Below are 20,142 nucleotides of genomic sequence, written 5' to 3'. Positions count from 1 at the left end.
ATAATATGTTAGTCACGGCATTAAAAGAAATAGTTGTGTAAATGATGAGACTGCCAAATGAGAGCTTTTGCTGAGTGTTGACTCTTTTTCCCTGTTGAATATGTATCACTTTCATTAAGAAAAAATTGATAACGTTATTGAGTATAAATTTCTGGGCACTCTGATAAAAAACAATGGAAATCTAAATGCAAGTTTAACAGATTTAGCCAAAAAAGCTAGGAAAGCTCTGTTTTCTTTAAAAACACATGCAGCCTTTTTGGGAAATTTTTCTGTTAATGTATCCTGTAATCTTTTTGATTTTCTTATAAAACCAATTTTAACATATAATGCTGAAATATCATACATGGATACATATCAATCTTATTATAGAGCAAAAGGCAGATTAAAATCCCAAAACAAAGATATGGATAATTTCCAATATTTGGATAAGACTCCCTTCGAAAAGGTTCATCAGTTAATTTCGGTAAATATATTCTAGGTACTAAAAAAACATCTGCTAATTTAGCAAGCTGAACTTGGTAGACATCCAATAGAAAAATATATAAAAACACAAGCAATTCTTTATTGGGCTAGATTAAATACTGAAAACATAAACCCATTACTAAAAGAAAGTTATACATTAAGTAAACACCTTGATTCACAAGGAGTTTATACTTGGTTCACTTTTATAAAAGATTCAACACAAGAAATGAATATTGATATACAAAAAGTAATGTCCTGTCAAAATATGGTACAAGTTAAAACTAAAGACTTGGATTAAGAATATTACAAGTAAATTTTATTCAGAACTACTGGAAAATAAAATTAATAGTTTGAACGAAAATAACAAACTTTTTCTTTACAAAAATATTAAAGTCAAACAAGACCAAGAATTTTATCTAAAATATCACAATTTTGAAACTAGACGTTTATTTACAAAAATTAGAATTAGTGACCATAATTTGCTAATTGAAAAGGGCAGATATCTAAAAATACCTCGAGACAATAGAACATGTCCAACTTGTAAAACCTTAGAAGATGAAAATCACTTTCTCCTCCACTGTCAAATTAATAAATTATTAATGTTTTACGTATAAAACTTTTTAATGACATGGCAATAGATAATCCTATGTTTCCAAATCTATCTGATGCTCAACAACTAGTAGTCCTACTAAATCCTTCTAGTATAAACCAAGTGAAAAAAACAGGTTCCTTTATAAAACAGTCTTTAGAGCTGAGGACAGGGGACTCTTAGTTAGTTTTACTTGTATATATATAGATATGTGTGTGTTCAACTCAGTTATGTTATTGTTGTTGTTACTTTTGATTATGTCACAAGTATAATGTTACTTATATGACAAATAAAGATTATTAAGAAAACTGAGAAATAAAGAAAAATCTATTTTATGTCCAATTATTTATTGGTATATAATTCTCTTTTGTCAAGTCAAATATATATGATCTGTACATAGTACATTTTTCTGTCATTTCTTTGCAATGATTTACTGAACGTTATGAAAATCACCAAACTATTATGTTTGACACAAATTAGGATTTTTCAATTTTCAGTGATGTTCCTAGAAATCAGCAAATGGTTGTTTTCCTCCAATGCTAACTATATCAATTTTCTCCAATTGAAGCACAGACAACAACTTAATTTTAATTTATTTTTTTTGGTTTTTTTTTATAAAGAAAATTGTGATTATACAAAAAATGGGGACGAGTAAATAGTTTCATACTCGTGTACTTTCATTGTATTAAATATATTGTGTACAAAATTGAACATTTGTGCGCCCACGTCCTCTCTGTGTTTTTGTGTATATATCAATTTGTATCCATCTAATGAGTTAAGCCTTTTTAAACTGTTTTTTTAATAGTTTGTTCTTATGTCGTACGTAACACCACTGTCCCGAATGTAACCCGGCTACATTCTGTATTTGGCTGTCCCAAGTAAAGAGCCTGTAATTCAGTGGTTGTCGTTTGTTGCTGTATAACATATATATTCGTTTTTTGTTCATCATTTCGTACATGAGTTAGCCGTAATTTTTCTTGTTTAATTTTTTTACATTCGATATTTCAAGACCTTTTGTAGTTGACTATATTAATATGCTGTATGGACTTTGCTCACGTGAAGGCCGTATAAAGGTGACCTGTAGTTTTTAATTTCTGTTTCATTTGGTGTCTTACGGAGAGTTGTATCATTAGCAACCATACGACGTATTTTTATAATTATTACAGATTCGAAAGTATCAATTGTTCAACAGTTTTCTTTAGAAAGCTCACTGCACATTTAATCAGGATCATCTGTAAAAGCTAATGATTACCAGACGATTTTATCCATAAATGTCTACAATTTTATTTTTCCACACCTTTTCAAATTATCTTGAAATTCTTTGTGTTTTAATCCCACCACAAAGGATGTCCCAGACTAAATAGTTTATCATTTGTTTGGGTTTTAAAAGCATTCAGTTTGAAAGCAGTTGATACATAGCCCAAAACCATTTCGTTTAGATGTACATAATGTTAATTCAAATGTTATCAAGTTTACAAATTACCTTATTAAAACATGAGATAAGACAATAAAAATGTATTAATTTTATTTATTATTTTTTTGTATTTTTTTATTCAATTATTTATTTAATATGTAACTATAGTGTTTTCATCTATCATTACTATGCAGTTACCCACATGTTTTTCAGAGTACACTTGGTTTGTATTTCTGGATGGTCACTACTAGACAAACTAGCATATACCACAATGGCATATGGTACAAAGTTCTTCTTCGTGGATATGGTACTACCAACTGTGTTATTACGAGAACGACATGTCATGATGAAGGTCGACTCGTCGTGTGAAAACAAACAACACCTACGCACAGATATTTAAATAAAATTTATGAATGAATCACGTAGTAAAAGTTCACAGTTAGCGGGTTAAGCAATATTCATATTTTGAATGAATGGAGTATGTAATCTGCATATGATAAAAAGAGGAATATAACCTGAATATTAACCAATCAGGAGGCAACGTTTTAAATGCCACTATTTACAAATATATCTTACGACCATGTTGTGTTGAGCGGGAGGATTGGATACAAGGTAGGGCTCAGACATGCAGTATAAATGATTTCTTATATTTTATGATATTTTCAAAGGTAGTAAAGTACCATTTTAAGTAAATATTTTTCAGGCATTTCTAAAATTTGAAAATCAATCCAAATATTTCGTGTTGGTATATACAATTTGGATGCATGATCGAGATTCAGACGGAAATTGTAAATAGAAACTGCTTGGAGAGATAATAGCAGTTGTATTACCAACATTTTTTTTATTTAAATGATTTGTGATTGAACTGAGTTAATCTATCTTCCTTGTAGTCAATTGCGCCATAATAATATTATTTATTTGTTTATTCAAAGTTAAAAATATTTTGGTGATTGTAATAACTAATATATATGATTTAAGATACATATTTTTATGGACTTTTCTTTCTACGTTTTTTTATACAAATTTGTTACAATTCAGCAGCAATGCTGACAGCGAAAAAATAAATATAAAGAACATATAATGAAGGTAATTCAAATTTAATAAGAACAAGATACTGAAACCACTGCAATGATTTATTTTACTTATTCGTTTTCTTAAATCGACTTGTAAAACACATATATGTCTAAATTTGTATTGTGAAATGATTGAGAAAAAACAAACATGTATTCATAATAGAGAACAAAATCTGGTCATCAAGTTCACGTCGAAAAATCAGACTCAAGAAAGCAAAGCAAAAAATGATGATTTTTATCTATAAGTAATAATAAAAAAATCGTTGATTCCATGCCGTAGACCTAAATTTTGTATAAATTGAACTTATTATATATAAATTGACTTGTACTAACTTAACCTATGCCAGTGATTCAGAATGACTTGATTGGTATATTTCTGAAATTCAAAAGTGACATCAGGTCAAACAAATAAACTCATCATAGATACCAGGACTAAATTTTGTATATACACCAGACGCGCGTTTCGTCCACAAAAGATTCATCAGTGACGCTCGAATCCAAAAAAGTTAAAAAGGCCAAACGAAGGACGAAGTTGAAGAGCATTGAGGACCAAAATTCCTAAAAGTTTAGCCAAATCCAGCTAAGGTAATCTATGCCTGAGGTAGAAAAGCCTTAGTATTTCAAAATTTCTAAATTTTGTAAACAGTTAATTTATAAATATAACCATATCAATGATAATTCATGTCAGCACAAAAGGTGCTGACTCCTGGGCTGGTGATACCCTCGGGGAAATAAATCTCCACCAGCACTGTGGCATCGACCCAGTGGTTGTAAATAAACTCATCACAGATACCAGGACTAAATTTTGTATATACGCCAGACGCGCGTTTTGTCTACAAACGACTCATCAGTGACGCTCCAATCCAAAAAAGTTAAAAAGGCCAAATAAAGTACGAAGTTGAAGAGCATTGAGGACCAAAATTCCTAAAAGTTTGTGTGCATGCTTTGCATGTATGCTACAAATTTGAATTGTAAAAAATAAAAAATGACATTTATGATTTGTATACATGTGAATCCTGTCATGTTTTATTTTATCGATCATGTATACATTTGGTCACTCAAAATAAACTATCGAATTTCAGCTTTGTGTTTAACCTTTTTTCCAGAATGCATCCTCACTAAAAGAGTAAGAACAGCGATTATTTAAGGTGTGTACCTTGGTACCTGTCTTATTTTTTTTTTATCAGCAGTATAATTTGTAAGGAGTGGGCGCATTATCAAACAGAAAGCTTATCAGAAGATTTTCAATTAATTCTGATAAACTACGTATATGGTTGAAGATGTGGTATGAGTACCAATGAGATTTAGAAATATACAAAAAAAAACTGTACATTCAGAACACGATAATTGAATATGCAATTTTGATTTAGGTCGTACGTTTTAGAGAATTTATCCCTAACTAAATGTACTTTGGTCAAGGAACAGTAAATGGGCTATGTCACAGATTTTTGGTATGATTTAACATATAAATTTGACTCGTTGAACTATCACTATAAATCGAGAGAAAAAAACATCTCTTTTATAGACTAAAATATTACTGATTCCATTCTTTTAAAAAAGGCGAATATTTGTATAGAAAACTCATAGAATAAGGGAAAAACGTTCTTAATTTTTTTTAAATCATAAATTTCTACTCCAAAGATGTTTCTTTTAAAAACTATGTTGTTGGTACATGAATTTCCGTTTTAATTATATAAAATTAGCATGGGATCATTGATGGTAAATGTATATATATATATATATATATATATATATATATATATATATATATAATAAGTTGATCAGTTAAATAAATCACAAATATTTAAAAAAAAAAATTAATGTCAAACACAATCAGCATTCCAGTGTCGAGTATTGATAAACATTTTGTATAAAAATAGAAACAAAAGCAACCTCCAAATAGAATATACAGCTCCTGGCACTTTTATCCTCTGTCATAAACTTTTTTGAAAAACTATTTCGGACTCCAACAAATTTAGATAAATGAAACGGCTAAATATGGTAAATCGACCTTTTAAAAAGTTGATCACCTTGTATCCTTTGTCCTTTAAAAGAGGGGCGAAAGATACCAGAGGGACAGTCAAACTCAAAAATCGAAAATAAACTTACAACGCAATGGCTGAAAATGAAAAAGACAAACAGACAAACAATAGTACACATGACACAACATAGACAACTAAAGAATAAGCAACAGCAACCCCACCAAAAACTAGGGGTGATCTCAGGTGCTCCAGAAGGGTAAGCAGATCCTGCTCAACATGTGGCACCCGTCGTGTTGCTCATGTTATAACTGAAATCCGGTAAATAGTCTAATTCGGTAGGTCACATTCATGAAAGGGAAGGGGATAGTAGTTACGACGTAAGGAACATATCCGATATCATATGTGAAACGGTTATTGCATAGATGTAAACCAACTCGTGATGGCGTCCGTAAAATTTACGAAGGGATGATTTCAACTACACCATTTGGAACTCTTGGTTTAATAGCTTCCTTGTGTCAGAGCAGCAACCCTCTATCAAGAAAATCATGATAGGAAATACAAGCACGGGAATATCGTATCAATTGGGATATAAATACCCCGTATGCAGGTGCTGCTTGAATGTTGCTACTTAGAAATTGAAAGTTCACAATTGGAAAGCTGAAATCATCTCTTTTGTCGTAAAGTTTTGTTTTCAACCGACCCTCATTGTCAATTTCTAGATGTAAGTCAATATATGAGGCCGAGTTAACTGTATCTGTTGTATCCTTTATCTCTAGTTCTGTATTTTTAAGTTAAGTCTGTATTCTAGACGCACGTGTATAACTCAAAGGACAGGAACTAATTAGATAAAGGAAGATGTGGTATGAGTGCAAATGAGACAACTCTCCTTCCAAGTCACAATTTATTAAGTTTAACCATTATATGTCAATAAGAATAAGTATAAATAGATTCAAAAGTGCTGAAATTGGGTTGCTGAGATTTGAACTTTATTTAAACTTAAAGAAATTTATTTTGTGTACGTTATTTTATTGCAATTATTAGGATAACATATAATTTATCCTATTTTGTACGTTATTTTATTGCAATTATTAGGATAACATATTTTTATATTTAACGTCATATGAAAAAGAAGATGTGGTATGATTGCCAATAAGACATCTCTCCACAAGAGACCAAATGACATAGAACAACTATAGGTCAAGTCATGTTCATTTTAGCGAAAAATTGTAAACTACGAGGGGACATTTTAGCGCAGAATTAATCCGTAAACCTGTATTTTCGATGGCCCATTTTAGCGAAAATTTCCCTTGTTGAATAATACCCTCCTTACTAAAACCATGAACAGTAATGTATTCTGGCTTAATGTTTAAGTTAACCAAGAGGGCATACGTTCCATGTAATTCATAGCAAACAAATGATGGTCCAGAGTCGTTCCATGCCAATTATAATAAGCAATTTAATACTAGTAGTTGTCACGCAGATTTTAACGTTAATACTTAATATTGATACTATCATCAAATTGCAAACAATAACATATATAATAAGAATGTGTCCAAAGTACACGGATGCCCCACTTGCACTATCATTTTCTATGTTCAGTGGACAGTGAATTTGGGGTATACACACTAAGTTGGCATTAAAATTAGAAAGATCATAAGGAACTTGTGTACTAAGTTTCAAGTTGATTGGACTTCAACTTCATCAAAAACTACCTTGACCAAAAACTTTAATCTGAAGTGAGACAGAAGGAAAGACGGACGGACGGCAGAGATGGGTCCGATTACTTTCAAAGTAATTGATTAAATTACAATTACTTTGTCATTTGTACGATTAAATTAAATTAATGATTATATCATTTCTGAAAGTGTCTGATTAAATTAATGATTACATTGACAAAGTAATCATGATTACATCTGATTACAATGAATTAAAAAAAAAACACATTTTGAATGATGTGAATGAATTAACGTTTAATATAACTATTGCACTTTTTAGAAAGTATTTTGTTTTATATATTTTAAAATGACATCTATTTATTAAACCACAAAAGTTCACTATATACGTACATGAATATTGTGTCACCATTTCTCTTTATTTATCATTAACACATGGCAAGAGTAAAATCTCTTTGTTCTTACTGTGGTATAATCTGGATAATGCACAGCTAAGGTGTGCATTAACTACCTCAGATAACTGCACAGTTCAAATCTATTTTTACCTTTAGGGGCGGTTCTTTGATTTTGAATGGGGCGTTATTCTATCAAATTAAAAAAAAAATCCACGAGTGTAGCGAGACTAAAGACAATATTGACGTTTTGAAGCTAAAACACGATACTTTGTCAAATCCAAGGGTTAACGACCTGTTCGCCCCCCCCCCCCCCCCACCCCCGAATCTGCCATCTGCCTTGAAATTACGACAAAGATAAACTTCGTACAAACATCGTAGTTTCAAAATAAAAAAAAGAAAGGTTTCTCCTATTTTATTATATTTTGTGTACAACGTAAATCTATATCAGTGTTTTAAAGTAAAAAAGAAAGTTAAAACAATTTTTGTTAATTTCTGCCCAAAAAGAATTGTATCTAAGAATATCCGAATATAAAGAAATCAATCTGATTTAGATTAGTTTCAGACTCAATGGAATTTATAACGACTTTTTGAATATCCGAATATAAAGGAACTATTTTTGGACCAAATTTAATGAGGACCATATTTCAGTTTGTTTTAAAACAGGGGGATTAGCTGGAGATCAATCAGACTTCATTTAGATGGACGTGTCTTAAAAAGTAATACAGAAGATAAAAAGAGATTTGGGGGGGGGGGGGGGGGGGGGTGTTAAAGGTTTTGAAAGAGAAACGTATTTTCTGTTTATTTGATATTTTAGATTTAAATAATATAATATCTTCCTCGTTTCTTTTTCTCTCTAAGCATATCATTGAGGGAAAGAAATTCAAAAGCAATTATTCTGATTTAAACTCAATAACCCTTGCAGTTATTTTTTTTTATATTCATACACCGATTTGAAAGTACACAGTTTGTGAAAGTCTTAATCGTCACCAATTAAATAAAAATGGGGAATAAATTTAACGGAAATATTTTAATCAACAAAACATTTTTTTTTTATCATTTACTCAAGCCTGAGGAAGCGATAAAAAAATATACCATTAAATCGCAATTTTAGAAATATGAAAAAAAATATTAATTTTAAACTTACCAAAGTCGTATTTTCGCCTTGCTTTACCCTACAAGAAACTTTCCTAGGATCCGTGGATTGCGGAATGACGTCAACATTTCTAAAACGTTCACGTAAATTGATTGCGTCATGTGTTAAAACAGTTATTGGCCAATCAAATCGGTATATGAAATTTAATTTGCACAGCACGAGATGACCCAATAACCCGAACTCCTACGTCGTTCGGGTTATTGTGTCATCTCGTGCTGTGCAGATTAAATCCCATATACCGACTTGCTTGGTCAATAACTATAACTTGATCTCTGAATTATTTGACTTCAATTCAATTGAATATATGGCTTTATAAAGAGTTTGCTATTTGTCTTTTGACCTCTTCTAGACTTAATTTGTATTTCAAGGTGCAGTTTATGGAAGTTAAAATATGGATGAAATAAAGTTACCAGATAAAGACTATGTAAAATTTTAATAGAATTGTTTAAACAAATTGTAAACAAAATACACGTACTATAAATCAATGCAATTTACATGTCCAATCAAAGTACATACAAAATTTTCTTATTTTAAACAAAATTCTTTAAATTTAGTTTGTTCTAATTAGATAAATTTTAACATGTCTGATTAATCTTTTATCTTATATATTGTCCTACAGCTATACTCAATTGGAAATTGCAATAAAAACAAACCTTAATTGGTTTCCTACCTGTCAATTCAGAGTTGACAAAAATCACAATATTAACAAAAGATTATAATTCAGGGTTAATGAAAAGTATAATATTACTTAAATATAATACTTTTTTTTATCAAAGATATATATATTGTGAAAATATGTACAATATCTTTTACTATGGCCAGAGACTTAAAATTGTATTATATGTCTCTTCTAAGGCTAATGATGACTTTTCAATACTGTAAAAGTTTATTTTTTATTGAAGTATACAAATCAATTAACATGCTTTTTAAAGTAAACCAAACTATCTTAACTTGTAAAATATTCATTAAATAAGAATAACAAAAAATCTTTTGTTGACCATAAACACAGTTCAAGATTTTTTTTATTGTAATCAGAATGTAATCATAGAGTAATCAGGATTACAGGGCATTTTGAAAAGTAATTGATTAAATTAAATTACATGTAATCAGATTTTGGGCTGATTAATGATTACAATGATTACTTGAAAAATTGTAATCAATTACAGCTGATTAACGATTACAATTACAATTACCCCAAGTCTGACGGACGGACGGACGAACGAACGGACGGACGTCTAATTCCAGGCTAGAACGAACTTTTAACATTTGATCTAACGTTTTAGGCTTTTAGTGCTGCATTTTAATGGACATGATATATTTTGTATTGTGCAGTCTTATTCTAGTATTAATTTTTTATTTTCTATGTATTATTTTTTGTTGTAAAATGGGTTAAAAATGTTGCACTAAAATGGGCATGGATAATTGTAATTTTCGCTAAAATGGGTTGTCTTTTGGCGCTCAAACGTCCTATTTTTCTCTCTCGCTAAAATAACCTATCAAAGCGCTGAAGTGTCCTCCACCGGTTCTTATATTGTGTTTTTGTCAATATATAAGATAATAAAATGATTGCGACAATAAAAGCTTCTTACGCGTATTTAGATAATTAAGTATTGAAACGGGAATATGTCAAAGGAACAACATCTCGACCAAAAAGCAAAAACAGCCCAATGCCACTAATGGGTCTTCAACACGTACAGCGATATATTGAAGCTCATATCAGATTACCTCTTGTGTTTGATTTGTCAAGGGTTGTTCCTGTTAACCGTAAGTTTACATGTGTTCCATGCTGCGATGTATCTCAAATCCATGCTTGTTCTTATGAACCCCGATTGTACACGTAGTTTAATTTGTGCTTCTGACTTGATGCTCATTACAGGATTACGATCCATGAATTCCCTTTTTGTTCGAGAAAAAAATCAAAACGTTTATCAATTTTCTTCAATATTAGAGGGCCATGTCAATGAAAATATTCTTTGGTATGTCCTAAGATATATATGGCTTAGGACATAATTTGGGATGGTCTTGGAACGTGTCAAAGGCTGAGAAATGTGTGGGATTGGACAACTTCGATTGTCCTAGGACCATCCTAACACATGTATTTAATAAATAAAAATATGTAGAGAATTAAATTAAATATATTTTAAAGTATTTCAGTATATATGTAAATGGCGGGAGGTTGCATATCTTATTTTAAAAAATATAACACAAAATAAAGTTTTAACGTATTACAAACAAAATACATCATATTGAAAACGAACAAATTTCATACTAGAACTAAACTAAATTGTCACAAAACTTTGTTAGAATCTCGTTTCGTGCTGCAATTTAAGCTATATAACTAGTAGTTTTGTCCTTAGGTCTTCTCTATTGAATTACATGTATTGAACCAGCCTGTTAGAAAAGAATTCAAATTTGACGCTTATGTTGACAGAACGTTTTTTTTTTTTTTATCAAAGGTCAGCACAAATGATTTAAGTGAACGTAACTTTTGGGTTTATAGACATATCTGAAAACTGGTTACTAGCGCAGTGGCTGCTAGCGAGTGGCTGCTCGCTTGAGCCTGATATAATATGACATCGTCACATAACCCCAATAATTCAGTCGTTATATTCCGCTGATCTACGAAGGCTACATTAAATAAAGGGGGTCCAAACGTATTTTTTTTACAATCATCTTCTTAACTTACGGAAATGTTTTTTTAACTGTCTGTAAATATTAAAATTGAAATGACACAATCTTGTTCTCCAATTTCGTATGTGATAGCTGTCGGTTTAAACTATTATGATCAAACTAACCAAAAATAGGGAAAAATTGGACTAAAATAAAAATTGAACGAATGACTCTTTTCGGCAGCGTACATCAACGGAATGTAACGAATGGACTATTCGGGTTACTTCGCACGTATAAACGACAAAAACTTGTCTGTTCGTAGTTCTCCGTGAACACGAAAATGACCGATAAGTGTCAGTAATTTGATCGATCACATGCAGAGAATCAACTTCCATGCCAGATATTGAACCAATTAACAAGTTATTGAAAGATAGGCGGTAACGCAGATGAAACCTTTGAAGTGACGACGATGTTATTCCTTTCAATATTACTTCCATGGTAAGACAATTACAAGAGAGTTGCGCAGACTCATTGTCCTGATCGCCGTTGATTGGTTCTCTCTCACAGAGAGCAGGCGACGCGGCCAATGATCATATAGGGAAAACGGTAGTAGTTAATTTTCCCAGCATTAGGTTGGCCTTTTGTGTACCCAAGACAGGGCGTAGGAAGTCAACTTAAGAGCGCTGTGATTGGATGTAAGGGTACAATATATTTTTTATTTATCTTTGAATAACTGCAGTGTGTATATTTACAATATAAATTTTGAAACCTATTGAAATATTTTCTAGAGAATTATTCGAAAAGACTTGCAAAATTTCATAAATTTGGTGCAAAATGACGGTGGGCATGGATAACATAAACAAGCTCCGTTGGAAGTTGGTCATGATACTATTTGGCTTTAATTTTTAAAACACAATAATAAAGTACTAACACAACATATAACTGTTTTATCCAGGTTTTTATCTTAAAAAGTGGTAAATTTAGAAAATGTTAATATTGTCGCCTATGGCAGAATAAATAGTACCGTTTTCCCTAAGGAGTTCAAGCCATCGTGTGGGAGAAAATCGGACACGGAAAGGGCTTAAATTATTCGAGTTACGTCACACATTAATTATCGGAGATGGATTTCCATTTCAGATTATTTTGTTCTTATAAAAAGCAATTTTAGTTCTTACAGTACATCACCAAACTACTCCGGAATACCTCAATGCTTTTAGATATGTAACATAATGATTGTTCTAGAACAACCAGTCAAAGTACTTGTCATATGCTTTTATTCCAAAAACTAAATCTGAATACTTACTATAAACGCTCTTTGTTGATATTTGGAAGTATATAATGAATCAATTTGTCTACAATTTTAAAATAATGTAACACAATTAATCTGTTAAAAACATAAATTGAATAATATTTTGTTTATAGTTATTATACTAGTTTAATATTTATATCACTATTTCTATCATTAAATGTGGTACTTGCTGTTGAAATATATGTATATAACCAAGGAACTTATTATAAACTAGTCTTTTTAAGGAAATTATTATCATTATCAAATTCAGCTTGCTGAGGTAAATGACCAAAGGGGATTTTTTTTTCAGCAAGCTATCAAACGAATCATATTTAAAAGAAGAAGGCATGGTATATATAGTGTCTTAACAAAAATTTATTCCTCAAATACTGACCGAAGGCCATATCTGCTGCTTTTATTCTAACTTAGAAACAAATTATCTTATGTGACTTTGGTTATACTGACTTACAGTTTTAGTCATGACTCTCCCTTTTTGAGGAACTGTTACGGTTTAGACTATAAAGATTCTTTAACCCTATGTCAACCAATGTTGATTGTGTACGTTGTGGTTTACAAAATAATGAATAATTTACTAAGAAATATTTTGTTACACTTTATATATCTAAAGGGTTTGAACATGCGCTTTCGTAATAAATCAGTTAAAACCTTATTTTACTGTTATGTCATAAACTGCAACAAAAGTACAGATGTTGCTACTTGTTTTAATTTATTTTTTTGTTCTTTGATAAATATCAACGATAATTTAACTTGAATTTACGTAAAGAAAGTTGGGTAGTATCGGCATAGTCAAATAGTGTCAACTAATATTCTATCCGTTCAGATATTATTGAAATAATTGGTAGTAGTCCCAGTTATTTTTTTCAACTATTTATAAGTCTGTTTTGTTTTACGGTTACCTACTTTTTCTAGGATATTTAGAATAAAACAAACTTTAACATTCTAATTTAAAGAGATACACTTGTTTAGAAAGTTTATATAAATAATACATAATATGCGCGTTTATTGCATAGTTCCGTGACAATATTTCAACAAGGGTTACCTCTAGAATGGGTCAAGTTTCTTGTATTACAAATGTTTTATCTTTATTTTGCATTGTATTAATGGCGATATTTAAGGACTAACGATGACAATTTGTAACATACAATGCATTCATTAGATGGACTTCAGTTTTGGAAATTTTACAGAAGAGACAATAATACGAGCAATGATAAAAACATCACTTTAAACCATCCAGCAACTAAAAAATTCTTATATCCATTTATTAAACTAATCTTATTTGCAAAATCGAAATCAGAGTTATTTATTGGCCAGGTTTTTTTTTTAAATATTTTTCGATTTTTTTAATAAAACTTAGCAAAGACAAGGCACGTCCGCTTCACTCTGCCTTCCTGGAATATCAAGTATATTAACCATTAAGGGTAGCAGGAAATGATCTTGAAAATATTATTTCGGGAAGTACACCTTTATATGTGTAGATGTAACAGTAAATTTCGTCCGGTAGTTAAATGTTTCCAGAGCATTTTTTCCTACACAGCTACTTTTGCATAGGTACTATTTCTGTACTAAAAATCTATAGTACTGGAAATTTACTTTTGATATTCAGTACTATTTTGTTACTTTAAAATTATTGTAATATTTAGGTACCTGTAACAGATTTTACAGTACTTAATTTGTACTTGAAATTTAGGTACTACATTTTTTAGTTACTACCGTTACGTTTTCAGCATTTTGAAAGTTTTTCTATTTCAAATCTCTTAAAATTATGATTTTCAAACATGGAATATTGTATTATTTCTATACCAAAATATTTAGTACAAATCAAGTACTGTAAAATACAAGTACCTAAATATTACAATAATTTTAAAGTAAAGAAAAAGTACTAAATATTAAAAGTAAATTTCCAGTACGTCTACATATTTTTAATACAGAAATAGTACCTATGCAAAAGTAGCTGTGTAGTAAGTGAACCCATGATTAATTCTCTAGAAAAATAAATTGGGGATATTTTTTATGGGGAATGAGCCAATAAAGCTAGTAAAATATGTCTTAGAAAAATTGACTAGAGACTTCATTTTCTGAAAAAATTCAGAATAGGAAATAAATGATTAGGAAAACTGTTAACTGTTTGGACGGAAAAAAGTCAAAGTAATTAAATTTACAAATAAATATGTTTTTATGGCATCAATTTCTGGAGAATTCTTTCATATTATATCAAATTTAATTGAATTATTTACTTACCATCTTGTGAAAATTAATTCATGAAAATTCAAATTTATATCATTTTTTTCTGACAAACTAAAATACTATATATCTATAAAAGACCATTTTGCTAGGAATATATGTATAACTCCACTCAAACGATTTCAATTCTGAGACTGCAATCCTATATATTATTTGTATAATGAATATTTGAATAGTAAAGTACTGAAACTCATGTTTCCTAAAAACCTGATAAAATGCCCTTTTATTATTTTGCAAGGACAATTTTATTTTTTTAATTCTATATGTTTTAACTCCGACGATGGACAGTTAATGACAAGATACCACCTATCCCATCTCAAAATTAAGAACAGGGTGTTCATTTTAAGTAAAACTTGCTGTTTGTTTCTGTCAAAATGTATTTTATTTCTTGTAAAATTAATTTCTGACAGGTTGAAATGATTTTGTTCTGATTTCGAAGTTATACAGTACAATGAATAAAAGAGCAATAGAAAAATAAAGAGACGTGGTATGATAACTAATAAAACAATGATATACATAAGACAAAAAGAGAATAAAATGAATATCTACAAAACTAACTGGATTTCTTTCAGGAAATGAAAATAAATATGAAGAATCTGATGATCTAATGAATATTATGTAATTTGTAAATATCTTGTCTACCTTCCTTTATTCAAATGAAATTTCATTCTTTGACTGAAATTAAAAGGCGGGAATTGTAAGTTCAAAGGTTCATCTCTATGACAAAAGGCTTGGTATCAAGAGCTTTATTAATAATTTAAATAATTTGCGTTAAATCTTTTGTAAGCTTCCCGCATATTGCTTCAAGAAGTTTGTGGTTTTCAAGGTGCAGTTAAATTCTTAGTTTAAACATGTTGCTGGCTGTTTTGTATTAATAATGACATACCCCCGACTTGAAAGGTTCCGTAGGGTATAAGTTCTGGCTTAATATAATCACATTTATGCATACATTTCGCAGCAAATATGAACATGTATTAGATTTGTTTACGTGTTGGTAATTTCACCTTGCAGCCTTTTCGAATCCATTCAATTTTTACAGCCGATTTCATTGAGTGTGTAGGCAAAGGTAATATCTCTGGTTAGCTTGCTTATTAGTTGAACCGTGCAGTCATTGTTAGGTATGGGAAAACACCCTCTTTAAGAGTAGACTAGTCCGACAGATAACCTATCTATCTGTCAGTTAGACTAGGCTACTTCGAAAGGAGGGTAGTATACCTGACCTAATAATGACTTAACGGTTCAGCTAACAAGCAAGCTTACAAAAGACATTACCTTTGCCTACAAACTCAATGAAATCGGCTGTAAAACTTCATATGCTTATCATTCTTTTGATTCCTGGCATGTAACACGAATCTGTCATGGTGTATGCCTATTTATTAGTAAAATTAGTTTAATCAGGGTAAGTGCGATGTTTTAAAGTTCGGATTTCATATAAACTTTACAGATACATGGGTTTTGTTTAATTTCCTGTCTAAGTTGCAAAATATTAAACTATGATAGAAAAAATTTGATTGAGGGATATAATTAGCCATGTCGGAACGGGAATGGAATATGGCTATACAACGACTGGAAGAAAAAGTAAAATAACAAAAATACCGAAAATAAAAATAAAAAGGAGGGGTGCATGCAGTGGTTCCGATAGATTCACAAATCACAGAGATTCTTGCTTGCAAATTTCTCCAAGACAAATTAGTATTGGATGAAGACAGGGTATAGAGTACTGATTACATTCGTTTCTTAGATAACACTTGATGGTACTAGTATAATGTGTTGAGTGTTGTTCAGCAGTTTGTGTTCTGTCTTATAAAATGCATGAACTAATTCTAAAGTGTTGTCTTGTATGCCATAGTATTTAAGTTTGTTCAAAATGTATGGAGCATCCATTTAACTTCAAAAAAGGGGGTTGTTTTTTTTTGGGGGGGGGGGGGTATTGTTTTTTTCTGGCACATATTTTTTTTACGCGCAAATCGCAAACGCTAAAGCCATACTAATGTGGTTTATTCTAATACCAGTTTGTTATTGTTAATTCAGGTTTATTATGCAGTTCTTGCATAAAATAAATCGGTTGTGACTAGCATGATCTCATATTGGCGCCAGGTAGATTAGGATGCATGGTATTTTATTTTCGTCTAAATAGTCCTTGGTGCTACTGGTTAACCCACACTGTGACTCCGTTCTCATCAGTAGGGCAGAAAAAAACCACCCTGTTCTAACCAGCAGGATATGAAAAGGGGATCCTGTTCTAACCAGCAGGGCATGAAAAAGGCGACCCTGTTTTGCGGAACACTCGTACCACTAAAAAAATAGGAAATAACCCCCCCCCCCCCCCCCCGGGAGCAAATTCAAGTTCAAGCGTTAGCGTTAGGCGTTTTTTTTTTATGTTGGTGCCAGGTACATTAATAGTGCCAGTGATTTAGTAAAAAATGATGGTTAATAAGAATAAGAATATTGTATCAAGAAATTAATATGTGCGCTATCTGTTTTTCTTTGAAATTAATATAGTTCTTTTAATTTAATAAGTCCACTAATGCTAGATTTGTGCCGATATACAGTTGTGTAGTAGGTTTTCCTATCATAGAACAAATGAATAATATAACTTTTTTTAAATTACAGACGAGAAAAAGAATGTCACTCTCCAGTACCGGAAGGTAAGAAAATCACTTTCATGTTTTGAAAATGGAGAATGTGTGATAGACCGGCATCGACAAGGTTAGGTAATACCCGAATATTGAACAAAGTATTTAAAGATTGATGACAAAAATGATCTGGTGTACGTTTGATAACTAACTTTTCAACATTTTAACAAACAGTATGACTGACATGTCACGTTAGTGTGTTTTGATCGAGTTTTAGGCCGAGCCACGATGACCTAGTTTTTTACGAAAAACATGTCTGGGTGTCTGTATTTATATAAATGGAAAATTTCACACCACACTTAGTTTGTTTTTAATGATGAATGTGCAACGTATGATAATTTCTTTGTTGTTCTTCTCCCAATCTACTGATCGTATTAATTACCGCGAAATTATGAACCAGATACATTTTGTACTCAGCCACCCACGTGATAAGTAACCTATATATCCGTAATCAGCTGATGTCGGAATGTCATTTATTTACTGCACATGCCCAGTAACATTTATTTTGCCCCACATTTGTATTTGTAAACAAATGTTTATATATTTGAACACTTCATCAATGTATGCTGTGGAAAAATAAAGTTTTCTTTGAGGTTAGTGAAGTTTATTTACATACTTTAAATCATACATTGATAGACTGGACATCAAAATTGGTGTTCAGGTTATTTTTTTTTCAAATTGAAATATGTAAACTCATAAATTGTATTATGATGTACAGAAGATTTGATAACCTTTCTAATTCTATAGAGAGAGAAAAAAAACTATACCAGGAATGACTTGATTATTTTCAACAAATAATTCAATAATTTATTTGTTGATAATGTACAAATGCTTTTTTTTATAAAGCTTATAAGAGTTTCAAATTGACATCTTATTGAAATATACTGCATGTTTACAAACTACAATAGTATATGAGGTCAGTTGACCACAACCTACTTGGCACAGTGACAATTGACCAACATTTTACCTTGCCATCATGAGTTGAACATGTGCACCTAAGACTAAGTTGATTGCATAGATGAGTAGTAATTGATTTTTGCTTTTACAACATAATGTTCATGTATTAAGTGATACAAAATATATCTAAAAGTGTTCAAACTGAATGCACTTATATATCAAATTGTTATGAATATGTGTGATCTTGAAATGGACATAAAAGAATAAAAACTTTCTTGGAAGATCAGGCCTTTTTGATCGAGATATTCAGCAGATAGTGGGAAATATGTCATGAATAATGAGATATTATATTGCACTTTAATGAAGATTGTTACCCGTAATTGACCAATATCTTGAAAGCTTAAATTTTGCAGTCATATTTTGGTATCACGTCGTTGTCGTCCAAAGACATTTTGTTTTCGTACAATAACTTTAGGATTAGTTAATATACATCTAAGAAATACAATCACAAGGTTTATGACCACAAAAGAAAGGTTTGGATTGATTTTGGGGGTTATGGTCCCAACAGCTTAGGAATTAGGGGCCAAAAAGGGTCCCAAATAAGCATTTTTCCTGTTTCCAGACAATAACTTGTGGAATGGTGTAGGGATCTCTATGAAATTATACCACAAGTTTCCATTTCACAAAGGGATGGTAAGAATTGGCCTGGGGGGGGGGGCTCAAACTGTTAACTTAAGGAATTAGGGGCAAGATTAATGGACAATTACTAACATACGAAACATAATTTAAAAGCATAAAAAGCAGTGTAAGGGAGGTAATTCAAACATAACATTGACAGTTATCTGTCTTACACTGCTTTTTTATTATGTATAAAGAAATATTATATTGTCTTGAGGTGATTAGCTGTCAATTTATTTTTACAAGTTTCTATTTTAAAAATGCTGATTGATGTAGAAAATTTAAGCTATGATTATGCATATCATTTTCTGTTTTAAGACTTTTATGATGTATTAAAATGGGTTATGGTTGCAAACTCCATTGGAAATTTGAATTGAGATTATGACCATAGCTTGAGGGAAGGAATTTTTTTTGGGGGAAAAAGCGGGAATCTGGGTCTGTCCGCCCTGATTTCGGTTCGCCCTAGTTCAGAGTTGGGGTAATTGTAATTGTAATCGTTAATCAGCTGTAATTGATTACAATTTTTCAAGTAATCAGTGTAATCATTAATCAGCCTCTAATCTGATTACATGTAATTTAATTTAATCAATTACTTTTCAAAATACCCTGTAATCCTGATTACTTTATGATTACATTCTGATTACAATTAAAAAAATCTAAATCAGTGTTAATGTCAAGAAATGAACCTTTTTGTTATTTATATTTACTAAATATTTTACCTGTTAAATTCTTTTTGTTTACTTTAAGCATGCTAATTGATTTGCATACTAATCATCAAAAAAATAAACTGTTACAGTATTGAAAATTCATCATTAGCCAAAGCAGAGACATATACTACCCGACTATAATTATATGTCTCTGGCCTTTAAAAAGAGATATTGTATATATATCCACAATTTACATATGTACATATATATATATATATATTTGATAATAACTTTTACATTCAAGTAAGACTTTATTTTATAAACCCTGAATTATATTTTTTTTGTTAAAATTGTTATTGTTGTCAACTTTGAATTGACAGGTA

The 20,142-nt window shown here is 30.8% G+C and overlaps 2 protein-coding genes across 9 annotated transcripts in view; one reads left to right on the top strand and one right to left on the bottom strand.

Annotated features, from left to right (window-relative positions):
- LOC139517536 (arylacetamide deacetylase-like) overlaps positions 1-20,142 on the bottom strand; it is a 572,982-nt gene that overhangs the window by 192,918 nt on the left and 359,922 nt on the right. The window lies entirely within an intron of this gene.
- The window catches only part of LOC139517529 (kelch-like protein 9), a 28,581-nt gene that overhangs the window by 715 nt on the left and 7,724 nt on the right, over positions 1-20,142 (top strand). The window contains exons 2-3 of one of the 8 annotated variants that reach the window (XM_071308715.1): positions 2,679-3,077; positions 17,515-17,610. In XM_071308715.1, coding sequence (XP_071164816.1) covers positions 17,585-17,610 — 26 coding nt within the window. In that variant the 5' untranslated portion in view covers positions 2,679-3,077; positions 17,515-17,584. Of the gene's footprint in view, positions 1-2,678; positions 3,134-4,649; positions 4,687-17,514; positions 17,672-17,976; positions 18,131-20,142 lie in introns of those variants that run through there. The other 7 variants (XM_071308713.1, XM_071308718.1, XM_071308714.1 and 4 more) reach the window with 7 other exon arrangements.

The sequence above is a fragment of the Mytilus edulis genome, chromosome 3 (assembly GCF_963676685.1).
Source record: "Mytilus edulis chromosome 3, xbMytEdul2.2, whole genome shotgun sequence".
NCBI classification, from domain to species: domain Eukaryota; kingdom Metazoa; phylum Mollusca; class Bivalvia; order Mytilida; family Mytilidae; genus Mytilus; species Mytilus edulis.
Note: the sequence above shows the minus strand (reverse complement) of the source record. Positions and strands in the feature narration are given on the sequence as shown.